At 42.0% G+C, this 23,988-nt stretch overlaps 1 protein-coding gene across 2 annotated transcripts; it reads left to right on the plus strand.

Moving 5' to 3' along the window:
* Nucleotides 1–1,760: 1,760 nt before the first annotated feature.
* Nucleotides 1,761–23,949, plus strand: LOC123513224 (ankyrin-1-like). Of its 2 annotated transcripts, none has more exons than XM_045270291.1 (14): nt 1,761–1,999; nt 6,806–7,047; nt 7,165–7,275; nt 7,867–7,977; nt 8,808–8,906; nt 9,789–9,890; nt 14,319–14,417; nt 15,243–15,341; nt 17,956–18,054; nt 18,282–18,380; nt 20,912–21,010; nt 21,872–21,931; nt 22,091–22,164; nt 22,608–23,949. In XM_045270291.1, the coding sequence occupies exons 1-13, from the start codon at nt 1,776–1,778 to the stop codon at nt 22,114–22,116; spliced, it is 1,470 nt and encodes a 489-aa protein (XP_045126226.1). In that variant the 5' UTR covers nt 1,761–1,775; the 3' UTR covers nt 22,117–22,164; nt 22,608–23,949. The 2 variants fall into 2 exon arrangements, with proteins under 2 accessions (XP_045126226.1, XP_045126227.1); XM_045270292.1 differs by having other exon boundaries at nt 6,809–7,047.
* The last annotated feature ends 39 nt before the right edge of the window (nt 23,950–23,988 follow it).

Raw genomic sequence — 23,988 nt, forward strand, 5'->3', positions numbered from 1 at the left:
GCATGTATATGTATATATATATATATATATATATATATATATATATATATATATATATATATATATATATATATATATATATATATATATATATATATATATATATATCGTATAATTTTTGTGCTTATAATGTAGATATCCAGCAAAGCCCAGTCATTTCTTTCTGTAGTTTGCAGCATATGCTTTTCATCTACTTTAGGTTATTAGAACACAGGACTTAAAAATAAATAAATAAAATAATACAAGCTACTGGGGGCCATCAGACAGAACATGGCAGTCTCTACAAGACACATGCCTAACCACAGTGTACTGTGTGCCTACCTATCTATCTACCATCCTCTGTCTAATTTTCTTTTAAAGCTCCTTGATTATTAGCCACTGATAACTCGGAAGCGTTTGAGCTGCCGTGACCGTGTGTGCTGCCGCTGCTCGCTTATCAACACTACAAGGATAGATGTATTTCGAAAAGAAAAAAATAAATGAATAGAAATGTATACATGTATAAATAGTTATACTCCATTAGATGAAGGTTGAGTGTTACCAGGAAGCACAGGGTAGAGCAGCAGCTCCTTCCATAAAGGCGGGTTCACACTTGCCAATTTGCGATTTTTTTTTTTTTTTTTTACGTACGTAGAGTTTCCGACTTGTCCCTTCTAGTCGGAGTGTCAGACGTACGTAGCGCCTGTATCGACTAGTTGGTGCCTTGGCAGAAAGTGAACACAGCTACCTGCCAAGGTGTCTTCCTCCAGTGACGATGCTGAAGCTGTGGTTGCTCTTCTTTTGGCGTATACTGGAAGAGTCACCAGAAAAGAAAATGCTTGTGGATACGTCTCTGGCTAAGTAGAAGGAAAGAAAGGAGTGTCTACCACACATTAAATTAGCCTACATAAGAAAATTGTTAATCTTAAGAAGACTATGCACATTTGCGATCAAATTAAATCCTGAGAAGTCGTTCAATCCTCACCTCCAATAACACCCTGGATTGAGGGAAATAGTTTTTGTAGAGTGGCAGCTTTTTCGTCGAACGACGATTTGCGCAAGCTTTTTTTTTTTTACTGGGATCCCAGATGTGTTCTTTTTCCCTCACCAAGTCCATCTTCTATTACATCTGGAGACCACAGTTTCAAAGCTTACTCCGTGATGTCATGACGTAAATAAAGACGCAAATCGACTAAAAGACCAACATGTCGGTCTTGATTTGAGACTGCTTTCTGCAGTCGCTAGGCGCCGATAACGAGACAGAAACTCCACGTACGTACGTAAAAAAAAAAAAAAAAAAAAGAGTCGCAAATTGACACGGCTTAAGTAAATGACAAATTTTATGTATACCCACGCTCTCCCACACAATGCACTCCAATGAATCTGTGCAGGCGCCTCCTCTTCCTTTCATCTCGGGAGTTTGTAGCACAGCGGTTGACTCAGGGAACAATTACTACACCAGGCAGGAATGTAACACGTGTCCTAGGAGTAGTGAAATGGACATCGCGAGTGGTGCAGTGGGGTTTGGGGCGGCGCGGCAGGAGGCCTGTGGGAGGTGATGGGGATGGTGTGAGCGAGCGTCTTCTTACTGTCCTTTCTTAATGAGGTAATAAGCATCTAGCGTGTCGATGTTTTGTGCCGCGAACACAAACTGCTTGACTACTTGACGGCTAGGTTGTTTCCATTGCGCCAAGGGCATGCAGAAAATGTTACACGGTAGCCTAGTCAGCCACGCAATATTAATATGGGCGGAAATAATAAAATTGGTGGCGTCATGAAGGGGGTGGAGCCACACCATGCATGTAAACAATGTGGAGCCGCTGGGACTGGGTGCCGTGGTTAGTGCTCGCCGAGATCTGCTTGGGTCTAGTTGGCGGTGTGAGTGGCAACACAGCGGGGCACATCCGAACAGTGGTGCTCAGTGTTCGGCTCCTTGCACCGCCAGCAGCAAGCAGCGTGGACACTGTGAGAGGCAGCTTGTTCCGACGCCCGCCCGCTCCTCCCGCCCACAGCCTGCAAGGTGGGTGGTCCCCTACAGCATACTTTCAATAAACTATTTCCTTTCTCGGTTGATTCGAGGTGATCACTCGCGTCTCGCGGGTTGCGACTGTTGACGTGATGACAACAGTCTTGTGCCTGAGAGAGAGAGAGAGAGAGAGAGAGAGAGAGAGAGAGAGAGAGAGAGGAGGGGGTAATTTAAATGTATCAGTGTATCCGTCGTGAGTGGGGCAGGGAAATGTGCAGGTGGGTAGCAGTTCCATCATCTCTTAATTCTTTAGTAAGTAACGAGTTGTTCATTGTTGTCTCCCGTGGCGCGAGGTTCGTTACGAGGAGATCGATGTTCGGGCTGCGGATGACACATGACGAGCACATGCTGGCCGCTGCCGAGGCCACATCCACTCCGCCGAAGCCTTGCGTACAAGTGGTACTGGCGATGGTGGTGGTGGCGGCGGTGACGACAGTGAAAATACCAGCACATGATCGATGAATCTTGATAATTTTACGTGTATTTGTATATCATCTATTTCATGCAGCTTCATCGCTAAGTGCTATGAGAAGAAATCAATTGCTTATCTGACGCACATTTCAGAGGTTGTGAACTCGTGAAATACGTGGGATTACTGTATATAGTTTATATAACATGAACTTTTCAAACTGTCAGCACGATTATCGCATTGTTTCATGTTTGATATTCACACAGTCAATATTCACGCAGCCACTAACACGCTCACACTCATTCATTGCGCAAGAAGAAAATGATGTCCTTAGGCGAAATGCAACTTTTGTAATACTACTTTTATCATGTCAACTTAATTTAATATAATGTAATGTAAAGTGAGCTATTAAACCTCGTAAAGTCAGCACGCAAGCTTTTTTAGGGCCGTATAGTTATAGATGGATGTGTCACGCCTTTTCTTATTACATCGACCCAGCTCTCCCTTGTTTAGTCATTTTGCCCAATCAACACTGTTTCTTTTTCTTATTTTTTTTCTCTTTTCTCCATTCTTCTCAACCCAGCCAATAGAATAAATCTTCAGTCTTCTCTCAGTCTGAACAATCCGGTATATTTCTCTAAGTATTTATGTATTTTTTATAATTAAAATAAAGTGTCATCCAAAAGTTCAAGTAGATGCATGACATAAAAGGAAGTTTTATCCTCATAAAGCACAGCAACCCTCGGTGCGGGATTGTCTCACTTCCCGGCGCTAATGCTTGATTGGCAGAGGAACACCCTCGCCAAAAGAGCAAGGAATCATAAAACACATTTTCTACATATCCTGGGCAACAGCTGCAAGTGTTCGTTCTCTTCAAATCTGCCGCTTTCTCCCGTGTACGATTGGGTAGCATCAGCTCCAACACGTGTGGAACTAGCCTATTCTGACCCATCGGAATGTCCTCTGATGAGAGGCCCTGCACATGCCACTCCCTCGTCCTTGGCTCGCACCCTCCGCACAGCCTTCTTCCCCACTCTGCCTGTTATGCACAATGTCTTCTCACCCTAGACGACTGTTGTTCATTGTATACCTCCTTGTGAACTTCCTCCATTCGCATTTCTACCTTCGTCTTGATGAAATACATTTACTAATTAATGTACGTTTCAAACAATAATTCAACGCAGAAATTTGTCTTTTCCTTCATTCTTTGAAGAAAAGAAGCACAAAATGTGTCACTTTTGTTACATTAATTTAACTTTCTAACTACAGGGAAGTGTACCTAAACACGATTTTTGGGTCATTAAACAATAGAAAGTGGCCTCCGCTGCATGTACATGAGTGCACGTGCCTCCCTGCCATCACTCAGTGTCAGATGAAACGCCGCGGCACTGCTACTTGTTTGAGGCACCACGAGCAAGGGGAACTGCTGGCTGCTAGCACCTTCCTGCTGAGCTTGATTCTGATGAGAGAGAGAGAGAGAGAGAGAGAGAGAGAGCTGTTGATTTATAAGGAGGATATTTGTTTCTATATTTACCTCTATTATTCACTCTTCCGCTCTACACTTGTTCCTTCCACTAATCTCAACATCACGGCAGGAATCCTTCTCTTTTCCTGATTTTTCTGTTATTTCATTGAAATATTCCTACCACTATTCTTCGAAAATAATTCATCCCATGACTTCCGGTTCAAACTTTCCCTCGCCTTCAGTGTTCATTATTACAAAAGTTCATTATCTTCACTATTCTTGGCGAGGTGTTCTCGTGCCACCGCCTCAGTAGCGATTGGTAGTGGTAGCAACCTTCCAGATAGAGCTTAACGTCGCGGACAAGTGCTATGAACAATGTCTTCCTCCCGGCCACAGGTGCAAGCGTCACACAAAGGCCAAGGTACTGCCGCATCATTACACAACCACTGCTACTGAACGATCCATGTAAGGCGGTAACTAATTAATTGACGGAAAAGAAGGAGAAAACTTTTTGGTTGTCAGTAAGAGTTGCTGAAGGTGTATTTGCACGTCTGCAGCCTATAATGGGGGCTTACTGATGGATGATTCTGTGTTAAGGATCTGCGGCCAACTTTGAAAGCTCACGAGTCTGCTTGCTTCGTGGCGTTCAAAGACAGACTACGTATAGTGTTGTGTTCTTTTTGTTTTGTTTTTAATTCTTTCTTTATTCTTTATCACAATATTCATACCTTTTCCTCCATCTATATGTCGTGATCTACAGAACCCTTATAAGCATCTTTAGACGGCATCCTCAAATAGTTTGGCATCTTATACCAACTGCTTTGTGATGGTTATTTTCAAGGGTGTTTCTATGATTGAAGAGTCTGCATCACCAACAAAAAATCACCCATGGCACTCCGGCTAATCAACTTTGTGGCGTTTGAGGATAGTCCTGATGAGAAAACACACGTTCCAAAATACAGATCCACAAGTTAGATCGCATAGGTGGGCTGGGGCAGTCAGCGAAGGGATGGAGACGAGCAAAAACAAAAGCCATTGTATTGTGATGGACAGGCCCTTAAATTCAATAGCATTGTCTCTTCCTGTACATGCAATTACAACTTTTTACTAGCAACGAAGAACACAGGAATTTCCACCATTCAGTCCAGAGCTTTTTGAACGAAGAGGCGTGACTGCAACCGCTCAGAATACACCAGCACAGACCTCCACGATCTCTGCGGCATGACTTGCGGCTCATCCACGGTCCACCATCACAGACATGCCTGGAAGTACTACGCCCACGTGTTTGTCAACGTATTCATCTGTGTGTATGTATGTTTAAAGAAGGGTCCCAATCTTCTCTGTGAGATGTTGCCTGCGTAAATTTTGAACTGGAGTGTTAATGATGCATTTGATAATTAGATGGACAGTGGTGTGTGTGTGTGTGTGTGTGTGTGTGTGTGTGTGTGTGTGTGTGTGTGTGTGTGCGTGCGTGCGTGCGTGCGTGCGCGCGCGAGTTTTGCTTAGAAAGTGACATATATCTTCTTATATTTTGCAAGCTACTACTACTACTACTACTACTACTACTACTACTACTACTACTACTACTACTACTACTACTACTACTACTGCTGCTGCTGCTGCTGCTGCTGCTGCTGCTGCTGCTACTGCTACCTTGTCTTTTAGCCTTGCATTCTGCGGAACACCTTGGGGAACTACGCCTCGCCCCGGGGCAGCGCGTCACGGAAACAAAGGGGCAAGAAAAGGGGTGGTACTAATATTACCAAACCTAGTTCAGGATATCCTGCAGAGTAAAAAAAACAACAGCAAATAAATAACGTGCAACTTCCCTCTTCCCGTCATAATATGTCCACTCTCGTTTTCTCTCCACCAGTGAGTCCTGAAAAGTTTATATTTTTAGGGGCAAATCTTAGTCACGTCTCTAAGCGTTTGAATTGTTGTGCATTTCGAATACAGTGTCAAACCATCAAGTCAATCTTTACTGTCACACTCAAATATTCAGGGAACAGTCATCCTCGAGTTTGTGAATTATTAGCCACAAATGTCTACCCGCTAAGGTTAATCAAGGAAAGGATAGTTAGGTAATGTGGGGTTTACTGTTATATGACGATTACTAGTGGTGAGATTCCAGTTACCTCGTTACTAGTGCAGACCACGATGATGGGGATAAAAAATACTCTTTGTGTCACAATATGGGGGACTTTCAGACATGCCCTTAACCCACATTTTACTCGCTTATTTACTTATTTACTTGTTTACAACGACCTGCCGCACCTCTTTTAAACTGGGGAAGTAATACGTACTCAAGTTTAATTCCTGGCTTGAAAATTATGTGTCCTGGTTTACATCAGAACTCAAGGTCAAAAAGATGGTGAGTGCCACGCAAGTGTTACATGAAGGACCCTCAAGCACGCCAGACACCTGCAAGCACCCTTTCTCTCTCTCTCTCTCTCTCTCTCTCTCTCTCTCTCTCTCTCTCTCTCTCTCTCTCTCTCTCTCTCTCTCTCTCTCTCTCTCTCTCTCTCTTGTGTGTGTGTGTGTGTGTGTGTGTGTGTGTGTGTGTGTGTGTGTGTGTGTGTGTGTGTGTGTGTGTGTGTGTGTGTGTGTGTGTGTGTGTGTGTGTGTGTGTGTGTGTGTGTGTGTGTGTGTGTGTGTGTGTGTGTGTGTGTGTGTGTGTGTGTGTGTGTGTGTGTGTGTGTGTGTGTGTGTACGTTTAGGAAGGACAAGACCGTGGTACAAGTCTACCTCCTCCACTTCTTTCGAGATGAAGAATTAGCATTCTCTCTCTCTCTCTCTCTCTCTCTCTCTCTCTCTCTCTCTCTCTCTCTCTCTCTCTCTCTCTCTCTCTCTCTCTCTCTCTCTCTCTCTCTCTCTCTCTCTCTCTCTCTCTCTCTCTCTCTATGATATGAACTATACATGTTGCCAGCAGAGGAGATCCAGACAGCATGAAAGTGTACTTACAACTGGCGGTGTTACTCCTGGTGGTGGTGATCATCGCTGCGGAGGCAGAGAAACCGCCGCCAAAGAAGGGAAAGGATGGGAAAGACAAGGAGAAAGAAGGACCTTGCAAAGCCAAGAAAAAGAAGGTGGAAGAGAAGAAATGCCCTGGGAAAGATTGTGACGACCCCTGTGAGATAGAGAAAGGCCCCAAGAAGAAAGTCTGCTACGGTAAGCTGAAGGGAAGTAGTGAATGGGTGAAAATTAAACAAAGAACATAAAAAAGAATGTAGATAGTTTGGTAAGTGTCTATTGGGTGGAAGAAAAACACGGTGCCCTCACTTTCAGGAAACATGCTGCTGTCCAAAATACAGAAAGAAAACTTGAAGAGAATAGAAAAAATCCTGAGTCTGAATGCCACTGACAATAATTACTTGGTCACCTTCATGGTAAAGTCAGGTAAGACATGCTCCCTCTCGCTCCACTTAATCTTTTTTCATACCACGCATTTCAGCATTCACTTATTACTTCGACAAATCCAATGATTAATGTTTTGTCTTTCTATTCATCTCTCTCTCTCTCTCTCTCTCTCTCTCTCTCTCTCTCTCTCTCTCTCTCTCTCTCTCTCTCTCTCTCTCTCTCTCTCTCTCTCTCTCTCTCTAACCTTCTCATCTCGTTCCACAGTTTGAGAAAGTCATGTCAAATTATACTAGATGAGAATTGTTAACGTCTACAGTAATGATGATGATGATGATGATAATAATAATGATAATAATAATAATAATAATAATGATAATAATAATAATAATAATAATAATAATAATAATAATAATAATAATAATAACATCCTAAACTTAGATCAGAAATGAGAAAAACATCTAATGGTATCAGTACTAAAGGTAAACAGTTGATACTGTAATGATAAAAGGGTGAATAATAAGTAAACAAGAAAATAAAGTGTGTACTAGATATGACTGATTTTTTTTTTTTTTTTTTTTTTGTGTGTGTGTGTGTGTGTGTATGTGTGTCTGCGTGCGTGTATGCGTGCAGGCAAGAGGCAGGGGTACACGGCGTTGTTGTGGGCTGCGGAGAAGAACAGCACTGTGATGATGGAGATGCTGCTCAACGCGTCTTCCAGAGTCAACCACCAGAGCTCCTCAGGTGACTCTACCGTATTCATAGACACTTCAGCGCTTCACCTCCTATGTTTCAAAAGACTCTATTTAAATTTACATGATTTTTTAAGGTGTTTTAGTGGTTCTAGAGAAAGTGTCAAGATTTCTGCATTTTTAACTGGAGAAACACTCTTGAAAATCCCGCTATTCATCTATATGGCTCTTGAAAATAGCCATGGTGAGAGAGCAAAGCATTTCTGAATACGGATCTCTTAAGCGCCATAAATTCTTTCCTCTCTCACCACGACTATTTTCAGAGACCACATAGACGATTAGCTGAGTTCTAAAGAGTATTTTTTTCATGTTGATAATGTAGAAAACTTGTTAACTTGTCACTAGAATTATAGAAATATCCTTAAAAACCCGTGTCACTTTAATCAGAGGCCTTTGAAAATAGTGAAGGTGCGGCGCGGAAGTGTTTCAGAATATGGGCCTTCACTCCACCACCTTAAAAATAATGTTTCACTATTCTTTTTTTTTTTTTTTTATGTAAGAAGGGAAATCTGGTCAAGGGCAACAAAAAATGACAAAAAAAAAAATGCTCACTTAGATGCCAGTTGTCTAAACTTGCCTGTTAGATCAAACTTGCAAATGTAGCTAGGTACATCAAGAACAATATGTGACAAACACCATTATATGTATACGAAATTTGGAAGCTTGTAACTTTTTGTTGCCATTAGCCAGTGCTCTTCATATGTAGGAAAAAAAATATAATGAATAAATGATGGTTCTGTGTGTGTGTGTGTGTGTTTAGGATAACATCAATGTTTCCTTGCTCCCCTCCCCCCCGTGGTGTCGCTGTGGTGTCCCCGTCAGGTATCTCGGCACTCTTCCTCGTCGTTCGGAATGGAAACATGGAGTGTGTGGAGATGCTGCTGCGGAGAGGCGCCAAGCCAGACCTGAAGACCGAGTCAGGTGCGTATGGTGGAGAGATGCATGCCAGTTGTCACTTATGTGCACACTAAAGACACGAGGAGAGGAGTCAGGGAAGGCAGGATAAGATAGTCCCCGCTGCATAAAGTCATCTACAGGTCTTCTTCACTGCCATCGCTGGATGATATTGGAATATCAGTGTTTCCATTTGAGGGCTAAGTTGAGTCCAATGGCAGTCACTATAAGGTTTTCAAAGATGTTTTAAGGATTTTGGTTATAGTTTCCCAAGAGCTGCGCTTCGTCGCCCTCAAATAACAGTAGACAACATTCTCAAAACAATAATGTCGGTAGGTTCTGTCGACCAGTTTTAACATTCTAGTGAAAGATACGGGCCGGTTTTCAGGGATACATTTACGATTCCTCGTCAGATTTCACAAGTATCTTTTACTTTTTAATGGGGAAGAAAAATACATCCTTGAAAGACTGAGCTATCATCTCTGCATGTGGTCTTTGAAAATATTCCTCATGATACATTTATGATCCTTTCACTAGTCTTATAGCCTTTACTTTTAACTCGAAAAGAAAAATATTGATGAGAAACTGGTTAATATATGTGACCTTTGAAATTATTCTAAGTTTACCTTCTTCTAGTAACTTCTCCCTCTAGGTTACACGAGCCTCATCATCGCCCTGCCTCACCTCATGCTTTGAACTTCGCTAGTGTTAGTTATTGTTTTGTTTTGTTTTATTTTCGAGGTTATTTTCATTGGAGTATGTTGTCTTAGGTTCTGTTATTTCCCTGAAGCTGAACACGGCCCTTATTATCACTGTGCCGCACCTCTTAGTATTTTTAGTGAAGGGGATTTTAAAGGTAATTTTGTTGGCGTGATAGTTGTCATCGCTTCTGGTAACGTCTCCCTGCAGGTTACACAGCTCTCCTTATCGCCGTGTGGAACAGATTCCCAGACATCGTGAAAATTTTACTGGATAACAAAGCTAGCCCAAACACAACCACGCCCGATTCACGTAAGTCTCTTCTACAGTGTGTGTGTGTGTGTGTGTGTTTGTTTATGTGTGTGTGTGTGTTTTTTTTTCACCTCACCTCGGTCGTCTGCTGGTCACCCAGCCAGTCTTTCCCATTACGGAGCGAGCTCAGAGCTCATAGACCGATCTTCGGGTAGGACTGAGACCACAACACACTCCACACACCGGGAAAGCGAGGCCACAACCCCTTGAGTTACATCCCGTTCCTATTTACTCCTAGGTGAACAGGGGCCACGCATTAAGAGGCCCGGGACTCGAACCCGGCCCTCTCGATTGTGAGTCGAGCGTGCTAACCACTACACTACGAGGTGTAATTCACTGTTTGATCTGCTGCAGTCTCTCTGTGTGTGTGTGTGTGTGTGTGTGTGTGTGTGTGTGTGTGTATTTACCTAGTTGTAGTTTTACAGGGCCTGGGCTTTATGCTCGTGTGGCCCCGTCTCCATATCTACACTTATCCAATCTTACTTTAAAAGTATGCACACTCGTTGCAGACACTACTTCTTCATTCAAACTGTTCCACGTCTCAATACATCTTTGCAGGAAACTATATTTTTTAATATCTCTTACATATCTTCCCTTCCTCAGCTTCTTACTATGCGGTCTTGTGCTTCGACTGGCATATTCTTCTCTCAGGATCAGATACTCATTGTCCACTTGGTCCTTTCCGTTTATCAATTTTAAAACTTGTATGAGATCCCCTCTCTCCCTTCTCTGCTCCAACGTTGGAAGATCCAAAGCCTTTAGTCTCTCCTCATATGTCATCCCTTCAAGTTCTGGGACCATTCTTGTAGCCATTTTTTATAGTCTCTCCAGCTTCCTTATGTGTTTCTTTTTGTGAGGGGTCCACACTACTCCTGCATATTCCAATCTGTGTCTTGTAATAGTACTTATCAGTTTCTTCATCATTTCTTTGTCCATGTAATGAAATGCTATTCCAATATTCCTTAGCAAATTATATGTAGCTCTTCACTCCTTCTGGCATGTCATTTATATAAATGAGAAAAAGTATTGGCGCCAATACTGACCCCTGTGGCACTCCGCTTTCTACTGCTCTCCACTTGGACTTCATATATTTGACTACCGTCCTTATTTCTCTCCCCCTCAAATAATTTTCCATCCACCTCAATGTGTTTCCTTTTCAACCTCCTCTAATTTCCACAGTAACCTTGCATGTGGCACTTTATCAAATGCCTTTTTTAAATCCAAGTAAATACAATCAACCCATCCTCTCTCTCTTGTACCCTATCAACTATTCTAGAGTAGAAACTCAGTAAATTTGTTACACACGACCGACCTTTTCTAAAGCCAAACCAACCTTTTCTAAAGCCAAACCGACCTTTTCTAAAGTGTGTGTGTGTGTGTGTGTGTGTGTGTGTGTGTGTGTGTGTGTGTGTGTGTATGTATGTATGTGTGTGTGTGTGTGTGTGTGTGTGTGTGTGTGTGTGTGTGTGTGTGTGTGTGTGTGTGTGTGTGTGTGTGTGTGTGTGTGTATTGACCTAGTTGTAGTTTTCCAGGGCCTGGGCTTTATACTCGTGTGGCCCCGTCTCCATATCTACACTTATCTATTTTTTCTTTAAAACTATGCACGCTCGTTGCTGACACCACTTCCTCACTCAGACTGTTCCAAGTCTCAACACATCTTTGCCGGAAACTATATTTTTTAACATCTCTCAGACATCTTCCTTTCCTCAGTTTCTTACTATGCGATCTTGTGCTTCTAATGTCATATTCTTCTCTAAGGATTAGTTTCTCATTGTCCACTTGATCCATTCCGTTAATCAATTTATAAACTTGTATCAGATCCCCTCTCTCTCTTCTCTGTTCCTGGGTTGGTAGATCCATAGCTTTTAGTCGCTCCTCATATGTCATCCCTTTAAATTCTGGAACCATTCTTGTAGCCATTTTTTGTAGTCTCTCCAATTTCCTTATGTGTTTCTTTTATGGGGGTCCACACAACTCCTGCATATTCCAATCTAGGTCTTATTTTAGTACTTATCAATTTCTTCATCATTTCTTTGTCCATATAGTGAAATGCTAATCCAATATTCCTTAGCAAATTATATGTCTCTCTGAAAATTCTATCAATATGGCTTACCGGTTGATTGTTTTCTTCCATCGTCACTCCCAAGTCCTTTTCCTTTTTTACTTTTTCTAGTTCTACTCCATCTCCCATCTTATAGATTCCCACTGGTCGTCTTTCACTCTTTCCCATTTCCATGACATGGCTTTTGTCCACATTGAATTCCATCGCCCATTTTTTACTCCATTTCCAGATCTTGTTTAAGTCTTCTTGCAGTATTTCACAATCCTCTTTTTGTTTTATGACTCTGCACAGTTTCGCATCGTCCGCAAACAGATTTATGTAGCTGTGTACTCCCTCTGGCATGTCGTTTATATATATGAGAAAAAGTATTGGTGCCAATACTGACCCTTGTGACACTCCACTGTCTACTGTTCTCCACTTGGACTTCATATCTTTAACTACCGTCCTTATTTCTCTCCCCCTCAAGCAATTTTCCATCCATCTCAATGTGCTTCCTTTTAAGCCACCCTTCTCTAACTTTCACAGTAATCTTTCATGTGGCACTTTATCAAACGCCTTTTTTAAATCTAAATAGATACGGTCAATCCATTCCTCTCTCTCTTGTACTTTATCAACTATTCTAGAGTAGAAACTCAATAAATTTGTTACACATGACCGACCTTTTCTAAAACCAAATTGGCTATTTGATAATAATTTGTTGTCTTCAAGAAACTCGATCCATTGTTTCTTTAAACTCTTTCTGTGTGTGTGTGTGTGTGTGTTTCACTGTTTGATATGCTGCAGTCTCTGACGAGACAGCCAGACGTTACTACCCTACGGAACGAGCTCAGAGCTCATTATTTCCGATCTTCGGATAGGCCTGAGACCAGGCACACACCACACACCGGGACAACAAGGTCACAACTCCTCGATTTACATCCTGTACCTACTCACTGCTAGGTGAACAGGGGCTACACGTGAAAGGAGACACACCCAAATATCTCCACCCGGCCGGGGAATCGAACTCCGGTCCTCTGGCTTGTGAAGCCAGCGCTCTAACCACTGAGCTACCGGGCGTGTGTGTGTGTGTGTGTGTGTGTGCAGTTCATTCACCACTGTCTTGAGGATCACATGTTGTACTCGTGATCGTCAGCTCAGCCCCCAGTGTGTGTGTGTGTGTGTGTGTGTGTGTGTGTGTGTGTGTGTGTGCGTGTGAGTGGGCGGTGCGGAGAAGGGGCGAGGAAGGATGTTTACCCCTTCAATTATTTGATGACGAAAGATAATAAGCCTACACCATGCAATATAAATATAACAATCTCTCTCTCTCTCTCTCTCTCTCTCTCTCTCTCTCTCTCTCTCTCTCTCAACAGTTGTCAGCAATCCAATTCAATAGCGCTGTTTTATTCTTGTAAGCGAAGTTATACAACCATAAGATCAGACTAGAGACACCTAACAATAGTTTCCTGCCAGTCTCTCTTTTACACACACACACAAAAAAAAAAAAAAAAAAACTTAGCAAGGATTCTGCATCATCAAACATAAAAAAAAAACATTTACGGAAATACGTTTTTTTTTTTTTTCATTTTATAGAACTTCAGCATAATCTAACCCAATACTTACAGAAACACGACTTTTTAATTAAACAGTTCCGATAAGAAGCTATAGAGTGTTTCAACAACCAAACCTAGAGGACTAGCCTTGGTCGGTCCGCTCACCCCCAAACACTCTCAAAGGATCCCTGTGCTATCTTGCTACCTCACTTTATATTTAACTCTAATATCTAAAACATGTTAAAATCAAAGAAGAACACATGAGTCTTTTGGGTATCTTTACCGTTTCTACTTCTATGGTTGCCCTTCGTTAATATTTACAGCATCCACGATCTACTGCCACCACCACACAGCTAAGGGCATCCTCTCATCATTGGAAGTAGAGAAAAACACATTAATCCTTTGAGTTTCTCTATCGTTTCTACTTTTCTGGTTGTGGATTGATATTTACAGCGTCCCAGGATATACTGCCACCATTACACAGCTAAGGGGATCCTCTCATCATCGGAAGTAGAGAGAGAGAGAGAGAGAGAGAGAGAGAGAGAGAGAGAGAGAGAGAGAGAGAGAGAGAGAGAGAGAGAGAGAGAGAAAAACATTAATCCTTTGAGCTTCTTTATCGTTTCTACTTCTCTGGTTGTGGATTGATATTTACAGCGTCCCAGGATATACTACCACCACTACACAGCTAAGGAGATCCTCTCATCATTGAAAGTAGAGAAAACACATTAATCCTTTGAGCTTCTTCATCGGTTCTATTTCTTTGGTTGTACAGTGATATTTACAGCTTCCTAGGACCTACCGCCGTCACACAGCTAAGACGATTTCTCTCGTTCACAGATTACTCAGCGCTGTACCTGGCTGCGAGGAACGGAGACCTGGACATCGTGAAGTATCTGACGGAGGCTAAAGCTTATCTCGACGTGGTCACCTCTTGGGGTTAGCGAGAGATCTCCCCCTGTTGCTACTTCCCTAGCTGCTCCTCTCCTTCCTCTTGCGTCTCGACCTCATTATTATCCATCTTGCATCATTATCTTTTTTGTCTTTTCTTGCTTTCCTTTCTCTTTTGCATAAACTTCTCTTATCTCGTACTTTTTGTACTTTTTTCTTCTTTTTTTTCCTCCTCATCCTTCTCGTTTTTTTTTTTTTACCTTGCATCATCACAGTAACCTCCTCCTCCTCCTCCTCCTCCTCCTCCTCCTCCTCATCATCATCATCATCATCATCGTCATCATCATTCTTCTTCTTCTTCTTCTGCCCCTACTCCAGCTCCTCCTCTTCTTCTTCTTCCTCCTCCTCCTCCTCCTCCTCCTCCTCCTCCTCCTACTTCTTCTTCTTATTATTATTCTTTCCTTCATCACTTCCTTTAATTTCATAATCTCGTCGTCGTCGCCTTCCGCCTCACCTCCGTCATCATCATCATCATCATCATCATCATCATCATTCCCAGCAATACTGTTTTGTTTTCTTTGCTCCTTATCCTTCTGCAGTCTCGTGTCTTTTGTCTTACTCGTCCTTATTATACTGCATTCCTCCGCTCGTCATTCTCCCTCTCACATTCTTTTTATCTTTTTTTTTTCTGTTGCCCTTCCCTGTTTGCCTGTCTTCATCCCGGCGCTCCCTGTTATTCCACACACGCATGCATGTCTTCCCTTTGCACTACACCCTTTTATTTCTTCCGGTGCTTCTTTTACCTGACTGTTATCTTCGTATAATCTAAGTCAGTACAAGACATACTGACGCCCCTCGTGTTTCTCGCTGCAGATGTGACTCCTGTACACGTCGCCACCTACTGGGGCCACGAGAAGATAGTAAAACATCTCCTGGATAGCGGCGCCGATCCCAACCTTCAGGAAAAGGATGGTATGTTTAGTTAAGTGCCCGTGAAGGATGGTGTAGTTATGTTAAGCATCCGTGGAGATAATTTTATGAGTGATGAAATTAGAGAACGCAATAAAGAACTTGGCGGAACTGCTACTTGTCTAGACTACAGAAGTCATAAACACACTAACGCACACACACACACACACACACACACACACACACACACACACACACACACACACACACACACACACATTTGAAAGTTGAAACCGAGTCACGTTAATCAAGGGAAGTGGAAAATTTACGACAATTGCATCAGTAGGATTTAGTCGTTTCCTATTACCACTTACTTAATATTCCACTGGAGAACATTCTAATATTTTTTCATTAAGAATTAGTTGGAAAGTACTACATCCGGAAGCTTCCCTGTGCAATTTCTCGTATATAGGTAATTAAATCTTTATTCTACTTAACACTTAACCTCTATCCGACATCCTTCCTTTATCACAAACCACTTTTCTATAACCATCTTTATTCATGATCAGGAAATATATTCACTTCTCCCTCTTCATCTTTCTTGTAAGTAATAGCCAGTTTGTGTACTGTCTTTAGTATCCTGTATTGTCGCATGTCACAGTGAAGGGTTAACGTGATCGTGCTCTCCTCAGTGTGCTTATTAGTTGTTGCCTGTTCAGTATCGAGAGACAGGTGGTTTATAGTTCATGGGTTTGTTGATGGTGTTTTTGTTTTATCATTAGTATATCTCTACAACTTCTACATGCGTAACCTTCAGTGTGGCGAAATGCGGTATATGATGTTTAGCACACTACTTCAACTGAAACACACACACACACACACACACACACACACACACACACACACACTTTTTATCGGCCACTTAATTACTGGGTCACGCCCCTCAGGTATTGGGACATGCACCCGTCACAAATACATGGGCAGACACACACACACACACACACACACACACACACACACACACACACAAGGGTCTCACTTCTGTTTCTTATATGGCATTTGTATCTACGTCTGAGTCTGGTTATATTGCTCCCCACTCTGCAATAATAAGAGTTTGCTTATGAATAGAAAAAATAATGATAATGTAGTGCTTGTGAAATTCTATTCTATTATATAAATTCTGCCGCACAGGAGTCTGGTCGGGGTGGTTTATGCATAGAGGAAGGCTTCGATGAGGCGTTTTGACATTTTTTTCTTCGATAGGCTCCCCTACAGTAGTGCGGAGAACCCACTGGGGAAGAGCGGTGACAAAACAGCTATCTGTGCTCAGTACGTTCGCTTTTCCTCGAGATGAAGGACTTCAAGTAGAGCGATTCATGTATGCCGAGTGAGCAGGATGTCAACGAGAAAGACAAGGGAAATGAGTGTGCTTCAGATGTAGCTACTGTAATTTAGAATGCTCGGCGCCGCGCGGGGTAGAGCAATCCCTGCAGTATTACACATATTATCATTATTATTCTTGTTGTTGTTGCTGCTTCTGCTGCCATTATTTTCCTCTCTCTTCTTTGCTTTTCTTTCACATCCTGTTCATTAACCTGCTTGACATTCCCCCTTTCGAGAAGGAGCAGGCGAGCTGATCCCCAGTGACCATATGTGTGTGTGGGGGAGGGGGATTCCTGTGCTCTACTGCAGGCAATCCATGTTGAAGAAAATCCGCCCCTGTGGAGGAGACAAGCCTTTGTAACAAACGTATTTGGCGATTCTACCACATGGAAGACTCGTTTATAGGAATTAGCGGGTCTTGTGGTAACACTTCTGACAAGCTTCTACCTTTCTTATTCATACCTCCTGCCGTCCTACTCTTGCTTTCTGCTACCGCCTCTTACATGCCACCTCATAACTCAACTCTTTCCTCCTATTTAGCTCCGCCCAGCTTTCCAACAACTGCCTCCTTCCTCAACCTCCTCCTCCTTAACTCCACCTTCTCCTCCTCTCAGTTTCTAGAGATCCTAATTCTACTTGTAATTTAGCTCTCCCTCTTAACTCTCGCCTCTCCACTCCTTCCTCCGAACTTTAACTAGAGAAGTCATAAGCCGAAATTCTAGCATAGTAATCATAATGCAGGGACGTCTGAAATCCACAGTTCTGAGGAGCAAGACACAAATATTCAACGACCAGAATGAATTTTTATGAAGTCGGAGATAACCAGTGATGAAGAGAAATTTCACACATGGCTGAAGCACTCTCATTAATTAATAGAGCATGTGGCACCACCGTTTTCTTCCCTCCCCTCCCTTCCACTTGTGCCTCTACCGTCCACCCATTCAGCCGGGAAGAAGTGAATGGACGGGTAGGAAGAGTGAATAATGCGTTGGGAGAGCAAGGAACATAGAGTGACATTATCTTCCCTTCTTGACAGTGATAAAGGTTGTGAGTTATGTACTGACAGCGAGAGGACACAAAGCAAAAATAGAAGGTAGAAAAGACAAGGGCAGTGAGAGCAAGTTAGGTATGGTAACACGAGTAATATCTGTCTTGATTGAAGATGACGAATATAGTAACACGGACAGCTAGAGGGAATACAAACAACAGAGTAGCAACTGGTAAATAGAATGTGTCTGTTGAGGAAGATGGACGTATCTCTTCCCCGCCAAGTGACGAATGTGTTGTTTCCTAGGCTACACGATGCTGCACAAGGCTGTCTACTACAACTACCCGGGCATCGTGGATCTAGCGCTGGGGGCAGGAGCGAAGGTCGACACACAGAGCAAGAACGGTTAGCCACAAACGCCTAGCAGTTCCACCTACAGGAGTGTGTAGGAGGTTCTCTTGCTCGCTGGACGGTTTTGTGATGCTGTGGCTTGAATGTGAATGAGAATGAATGTGAATGAGTGCTGTTAATGAGAGAGAGAGAGAGAGAGAGAGAGAGAGAGAGATGCGCAGTACTTGTATCTTTTTGATGAGCTTTATGAGCGGTGGACGTTTTTTTTTTTTTTTCTGCAGGGTACACGGCTCTCATCCAGGCTGTACGCAGCGGCAGGGTCAAGATGGTTGAAAAAATAGTGGACGCAAAGCCCAACCCTGACTTAAAGGAAAAGACAGGTAAGACACTATGTAATGGCGGAACAGGAACAGTCAAAATCAACTAATCCTTATTCAATTGGGTCTTAACTGTTATATTCGTGGACTGAAGGCGGGTTCACACGTGTCAATATGCAGCTGGAATTGCCAGCTGCTAGAGTTTTCAGTTGGATTTCGGTGCCTAGCGGGTGAAGAAACCAACCGCAAACAAGAATATGTTGGTCTTGTCAAGCCGCTAATGGTTTTGTTTAAGGCGGGTTCACACGTGTTAATTTGCGAGTTAAATTGCAAATCGTTAGAGTTTCCGACTGAATATCGGAAAAGCAAAGCAAGACCAACAAGTTGGTCTTGTTCAGTCGATTTGCGACTTTATTTACATTGTGACGTCACGGAGTAAGCTTTGAAAATGTGGTGTCGATGTAGAGGAGAAGATGTTGGAGTTGGTGAGGGAAAAAGAACACATTTGGGACCCCAGAAATTAATTATAAAGTAAAAAAAAAAAAAAAAAAACGCTTGCGCAAATCTTCGTTCCACGAAACAGCTGCCACTCTCCAAGAACTGTGTCCCTCAATGCAGCAGGGTGTTGTTGGAGGTGAGGATTGAAGACACGACAGGATTTAATTTGATCGCAATTGTGCATAGTCTTCTTAAGATTAGTGTGTGGTAGACACTCCTTTCTTTCCTTCTACTTAACCAGGGACATATCCACATGCATTTTCTTTTCTGTTGACTTCCAGTACACCAAAAGAAGAGCAACCACAGCTTCTGCATCGTCACTGGAGGAAGACATCTTGGCTGGTAGCTGTTTGTTTACATGCACTTTCCGCCAAGGCGACAATAAGACGATACTTTCCAGTCACTATGCGTGACGTTTTCCGACTAGAAGGGGTCAGTCGATACTTTCAGCGACTTGCAATTTCAGTCGCAAATTGACACGTGTGAACCCGCCATTACAGTGTGACGTCACGGAAGGTTTGACCATGTTGGTGTCCAGATACAGAAAGATGATAGAACTATAATATATTATATATTTATATTATATAGTATATTGTATATTATGTAATATATTATATATTATATAATGTATATATTATATAATGTAATATATTAGGTATATAATATATAATACTATATAATGAGGGACAATAGCATGTACTCTCCGATGACTTTCCCTCTCGGCAGGGTGTTGTTGGAGGTGAAGATTGAATATGATAATTCAATTTGATCGTAATTGTGCATAGTATTTTAATTGTTAAGATGAACACTCTTATAAGAAATGTAGGCCAACCAGCCGATATACTTCCCAGCTGCTGTGCGTGAACGTGTTCCGGCTAGCAGGATTCCTATCTCTGTCGATACTTCTAGCGACTAGCATTTCCAGCCGCATATTGACATGTGTGAACACGCATCACGTCATGAATTAGCACATGTGTACACAAATACATAACCTGCACATGCACATCATGCACGCAATATCTACGAAATACATCCACGCCCTTACTGAGCAGCCAGTTATGAATTACTTGGCTGAATGCAGTGCCATCAAGCGATAAAGTTGTAAACTATTTTGATGTAACATCAGTCTCTATCGGGAAGCTTTCAAACTACTGTGACGACTGTCCTGGCATCTGGTGGTGGATATCTGAATCATTGGCGAAGCATCTCACGTATGTTGGGGCTTCGTAACGCCCCGGGAAGACACAGCATTCTAACACTTATCACTCATTGAAAGGTGGCGGTGTGTCGCTGCTCTTACTGGCGCTCACTACTGTTTTTTTTTTCTTTTTTATGTGAATGAGGTGAGTGAAAGATTATGAATTGTACGTCCATTCCACATCGCCTCGTTTGGGGAACCGCTGCTTTAAACAGATTCCTTGTGTTTCAAAGAACGAGGTTCGTTTTCCTCACAAGCGGAACTCGGTAAATCTACATAATATCATATGGTACATTTATACAATTTGAAAGCGATCTTGAGTGAACGCCACGTCTTAAAATCAAAGGGCCGCCGTGGTACAGTGGAACCATGCGTGCTTTGGGGTCCGAAGGGTCTCCAAGCGCACGGGTTCGAATCCTGTCCACGGTCCGAGTGTAGGTTGGGCTTCCTCACTCGGGGCAACGGTTTCCTAGCGGGTGGGCTTTGAGATAAGAGGTACCACAAAAAGTATCCCCTTTAGCCCATAAATTCCCGTGAAAAGCCAACATGGTGTAAATAGAAAAAAAAAAAAAAAAAAGTCAGTGTCGCTGTGGGGATGAGGGAACGCTCTACAGTGAATGAAGCAGGAATTCGAATTTTCATGATAGCGCGTCATCAGAAAAATGTATTACGTATGTATAAGTGACCGGTGATGCATGAGATAGCTTGGCACTGCTGTCTAATCATTCATGAGAAAATAATTACCGCCATGATCAGCTACAATAGCACGATGCATAAATCAGAAGGGAAAGAATAACAACAACAATAACCTTCTGATTAATTGGTATGAGGTAGCAAGAGGAGTGCATATAGGTCCTTCATAAATCACGTTAAAAATTATGAATTATTACTTGTACAGGTAAGACGGCGCTCCACTGGGCGGCGAGATCCCAAGGGGTGGAGGTGGTGCAAGCCCTGCTGAAGACCTGCCCTGACGCCAAACTTGAGGACAGAGATGGTGAGTCTGTTTCTTTTACTGAGGCCTATTAAATCTAACCTGTAGTGGTAACAGGGGCTGCAGTAGTGGCGGTGGTAGTAGAATATAAGTCTAATATAATCATTGCTAAGGAGAATGTCAAAAAAGATACAAAGGATGAGGGATATTCCCCATGAAGTGAGATTAAAGAAACTAAATTTGTATTCCTTAGAGAAACGTATGTTAGGAGGAGACCTGAGAGAAGTATTTAAGTGATAAAATGGTTATAAAAAAGCAGACAAGCAAAGGTCTTAGGATCAGTAGCCAGGAAAGAACCAAAAATAATGGGTTTAAGCTTGAGAGATTCAGATTTAGGAAATGAATGGGAAGGAACCGGTTCTCTGACACAGTGGTTGATGAATGAAACGGACTGAGTAATCATGTTGTTAGTGCTGAGTTGATAGGGAGCTTTAGAAGATTAGATAAATACATATATGGATATAGATGATAGATGGAATTAGGTAGATAGCTTTGCTCGTACAAGAACTGCCACATGTAGGCCTGCTGGCAGCCTCTTATAGCTTCCCGCATTTTCTTATGTTATTATGTTCTTATGTAGCAGCAGCAGTAGCATAGGAAACTGTATTTTTACAAACGCTCGGGATATGATCACTAGTTATTTAACATATAGTAGTGAAAATAGAACACTAAGTTTCCGAGATTGATATATTCAGATACTTCCGTATAATACTATGCAATACTAAAGCTAGATGGTTCCCTCAACACTTGTTCAAGCCCTAATGTAAATAGTGAGATGCAATTTTTAAAAAGACCTTTTTGAAACTTCAATCCATTTATAATTCGACTCTCTTGACGCTGCTCAAAGTCTCCTTGCTCCCACAGGACGCACGCCGCTGGACATCGCCAAGCGCCATAACAAAAAAGTAGTAAAAATAATTCAAGGTGAGGTTTTTATTCATCTAACGATTGAAAAAGGTAAAACCCACATTTACTGTAGGGCTTCCTACAGTTCTTTTCGTCACTTTTTACTGTACTGTATCCATTTACTTAGGCCTTCATCTTTGTTTATACATTTTTTCGTCTATTTTCATGTGACTCAAGATTACGAAGCCAACCCCAATTGTTAGGTGCCTGGCTGCAGCACCCCGCCCACTCGTACCACCCTTCGTGATGAGGTAAGTATGGGCTACCCTCAACACTCACTTACCTGCAGATGTAGGTATTACAGAACAAAGAAAAAATAAAGTGAACCAGGAGGACAAGATGGCTCCCCACATCACACCTCGAAGAACAACCTGCAGCATTTGGCATGGCTCAGTAACTCTCAAAAACAAATATGTAAATAGTAAAAAAAAAAAAAATAAATAAATAAAAAAAAACGAGTTGAGAAACTTGAGACCCTTCCCGCAACGCAACACGAGGCCTGCAGTATTTACCAAGCACGAGCCATGCAACCCTCCATAACCTCAATCTACAATTCTGCATACATCAATATAAACAACCAACGAAGCAACGACATTCATATCACTAGAAAGTTTTTGTAACATTGAATGAAATCATTATCTCTGGAGCTCATATAATTGTGATATTAACTGTTTTCCTCTTTTCTCTTCGGCAGGCCTGTTTGTCCCGCCACCCCGCTGCCTCGCCACCATGTCTCACCTGCCAGGGAAGGGAGCAGTCAGTGTGTCCTGTGCATAGAATTCCTTTAGTGTTCCATCCGAGGCAGCGCCTCATGACTTATCGCGGCGTCTAGTCAGTCAGTCGATCATCACCAGGAATTTCTGCTGCTAACATTTTCTAATCAAGGTTTCATGGGATAACTTTACCATTATTTTTACAATTGAAATGGTGTCAATAGTAATGCTGATTAATATGCCTGGAATAAGAGGGAAGTCTCACATCAAGAATATGACATTCTTAATTTTACTGCGGAGCCTTTCAATTATTAAACTGCCTTATCTAGGTTCGCAGTTTATCTTAGAAATACTTTGATTGTGTATAACTTAAAAAAAAAAAAAAAAAAAAAAAATATATATATATATATATATATATATATATATATATATATATATATATATATATATATATATATATATATATATATATATATAGGTAAAATTCCGAGACAACCTGTGGGTAGGTGTCTGGGAACGATCATCTCTTTAGACTTCCAAACCATGACTGCGAAGACCACAAGTGTGAATTGAGTTGGTGGAATATCCAAACACCTGTAATATACGTGTCTTCAAATCAAGCAAAGCCTGCCCTCCGCTTTCATCTTGGCTGGGTGGGAAGTTTAGGGCACGTCACCTGCGGCCGCTTTATTCACCAAAACCTTCCTCAGTATTACATACATTTAATTTAGCATATGTGCCTTACTTTTATAACCTAATGAATTCTCATAGACATATCGGTACGTGTTAGTGCGAAGTAGTATTGCAAGAAACGGGTGCTTGTATAGAGCTGTGGAGGTGGGTAATGCGAGCAGCACTGTTCATTTTTCACTGTTCAGTGTGGCCAGCCTGGCTGTTGAGCCCCGAGAATAATAATGTCAGACACTGAGTGAAGGAAATACACCGCTGAACTGAACATAATTGTACAGATTATATTACTCTGAATCAAAATCATGCTACGAGTAGATGTTTATCTAGGAAAACTTAGAATAATTCTTTGTATCCTTTGTATCCATCTTGAATGTTAAGTTCGCTTGAAGTATATGTAGGTAACACTGACCAGTGCCTTTGCACGTGTACAGTGTATTTACCTAGTTGTAGTTTTACAGGGCCTGGGCTTTATATATGCTCGTGTGGTCCCGTCTCCATATCTACACTTATCCAATTTTTCTTTAAAACTATGTGTGTGTGTGTGTGTGTGTGTGTGTACTGTACGTATATAGCTATCTATATTGTATACATCATATCATAGCTACCTAAACTCAATAAACATGCAATGCTACATAACCTTCGTATCATTTCTATACATTCATACATTTGAAC

The sequence above is a fragment of the Portunus trituberculatus genome, chromosome 35, assembly GCF_017591435.1.
Source record: "Portunus trituberculatus isolate SZX2019 chromosome 35, ASM1759143v1, whole genome shotgun sequence".
NCBI lineage: Eukaryota > Metazoa > Arthropoda > Malacostraca > Decapoda > Portunidae > Portunus > Portunus trituberculatus.

What these genes read in the sequence shown, in the direction of transcription:
- LOC123513224 (XM_045270291.1), top strand. Translation starts at nt 1,776, where the DNA reads ATGCATGTAAACAATGTGGAGCCGCTGGGACTGGGTGCCGTGGTTAGT. An exon ending in CAACCACCAGAGCTCCTCAG is followed by an intron (nt 7,978 to 8,807) that starts GTGACTCTACCG and finishes TGTCCCCGTCAG; the next exon opens with GTATCTCGGCACTCTTCCTC. An exon ending in AGTAGTAAAAATAATTCAAG is followed by an intron (nt 21,932 to 22,090) that starts GTGAGGTTTTTA and finishes ATGTGACTCAAG; the next exon opens with ATTACGAAGCCAACCCCAAT.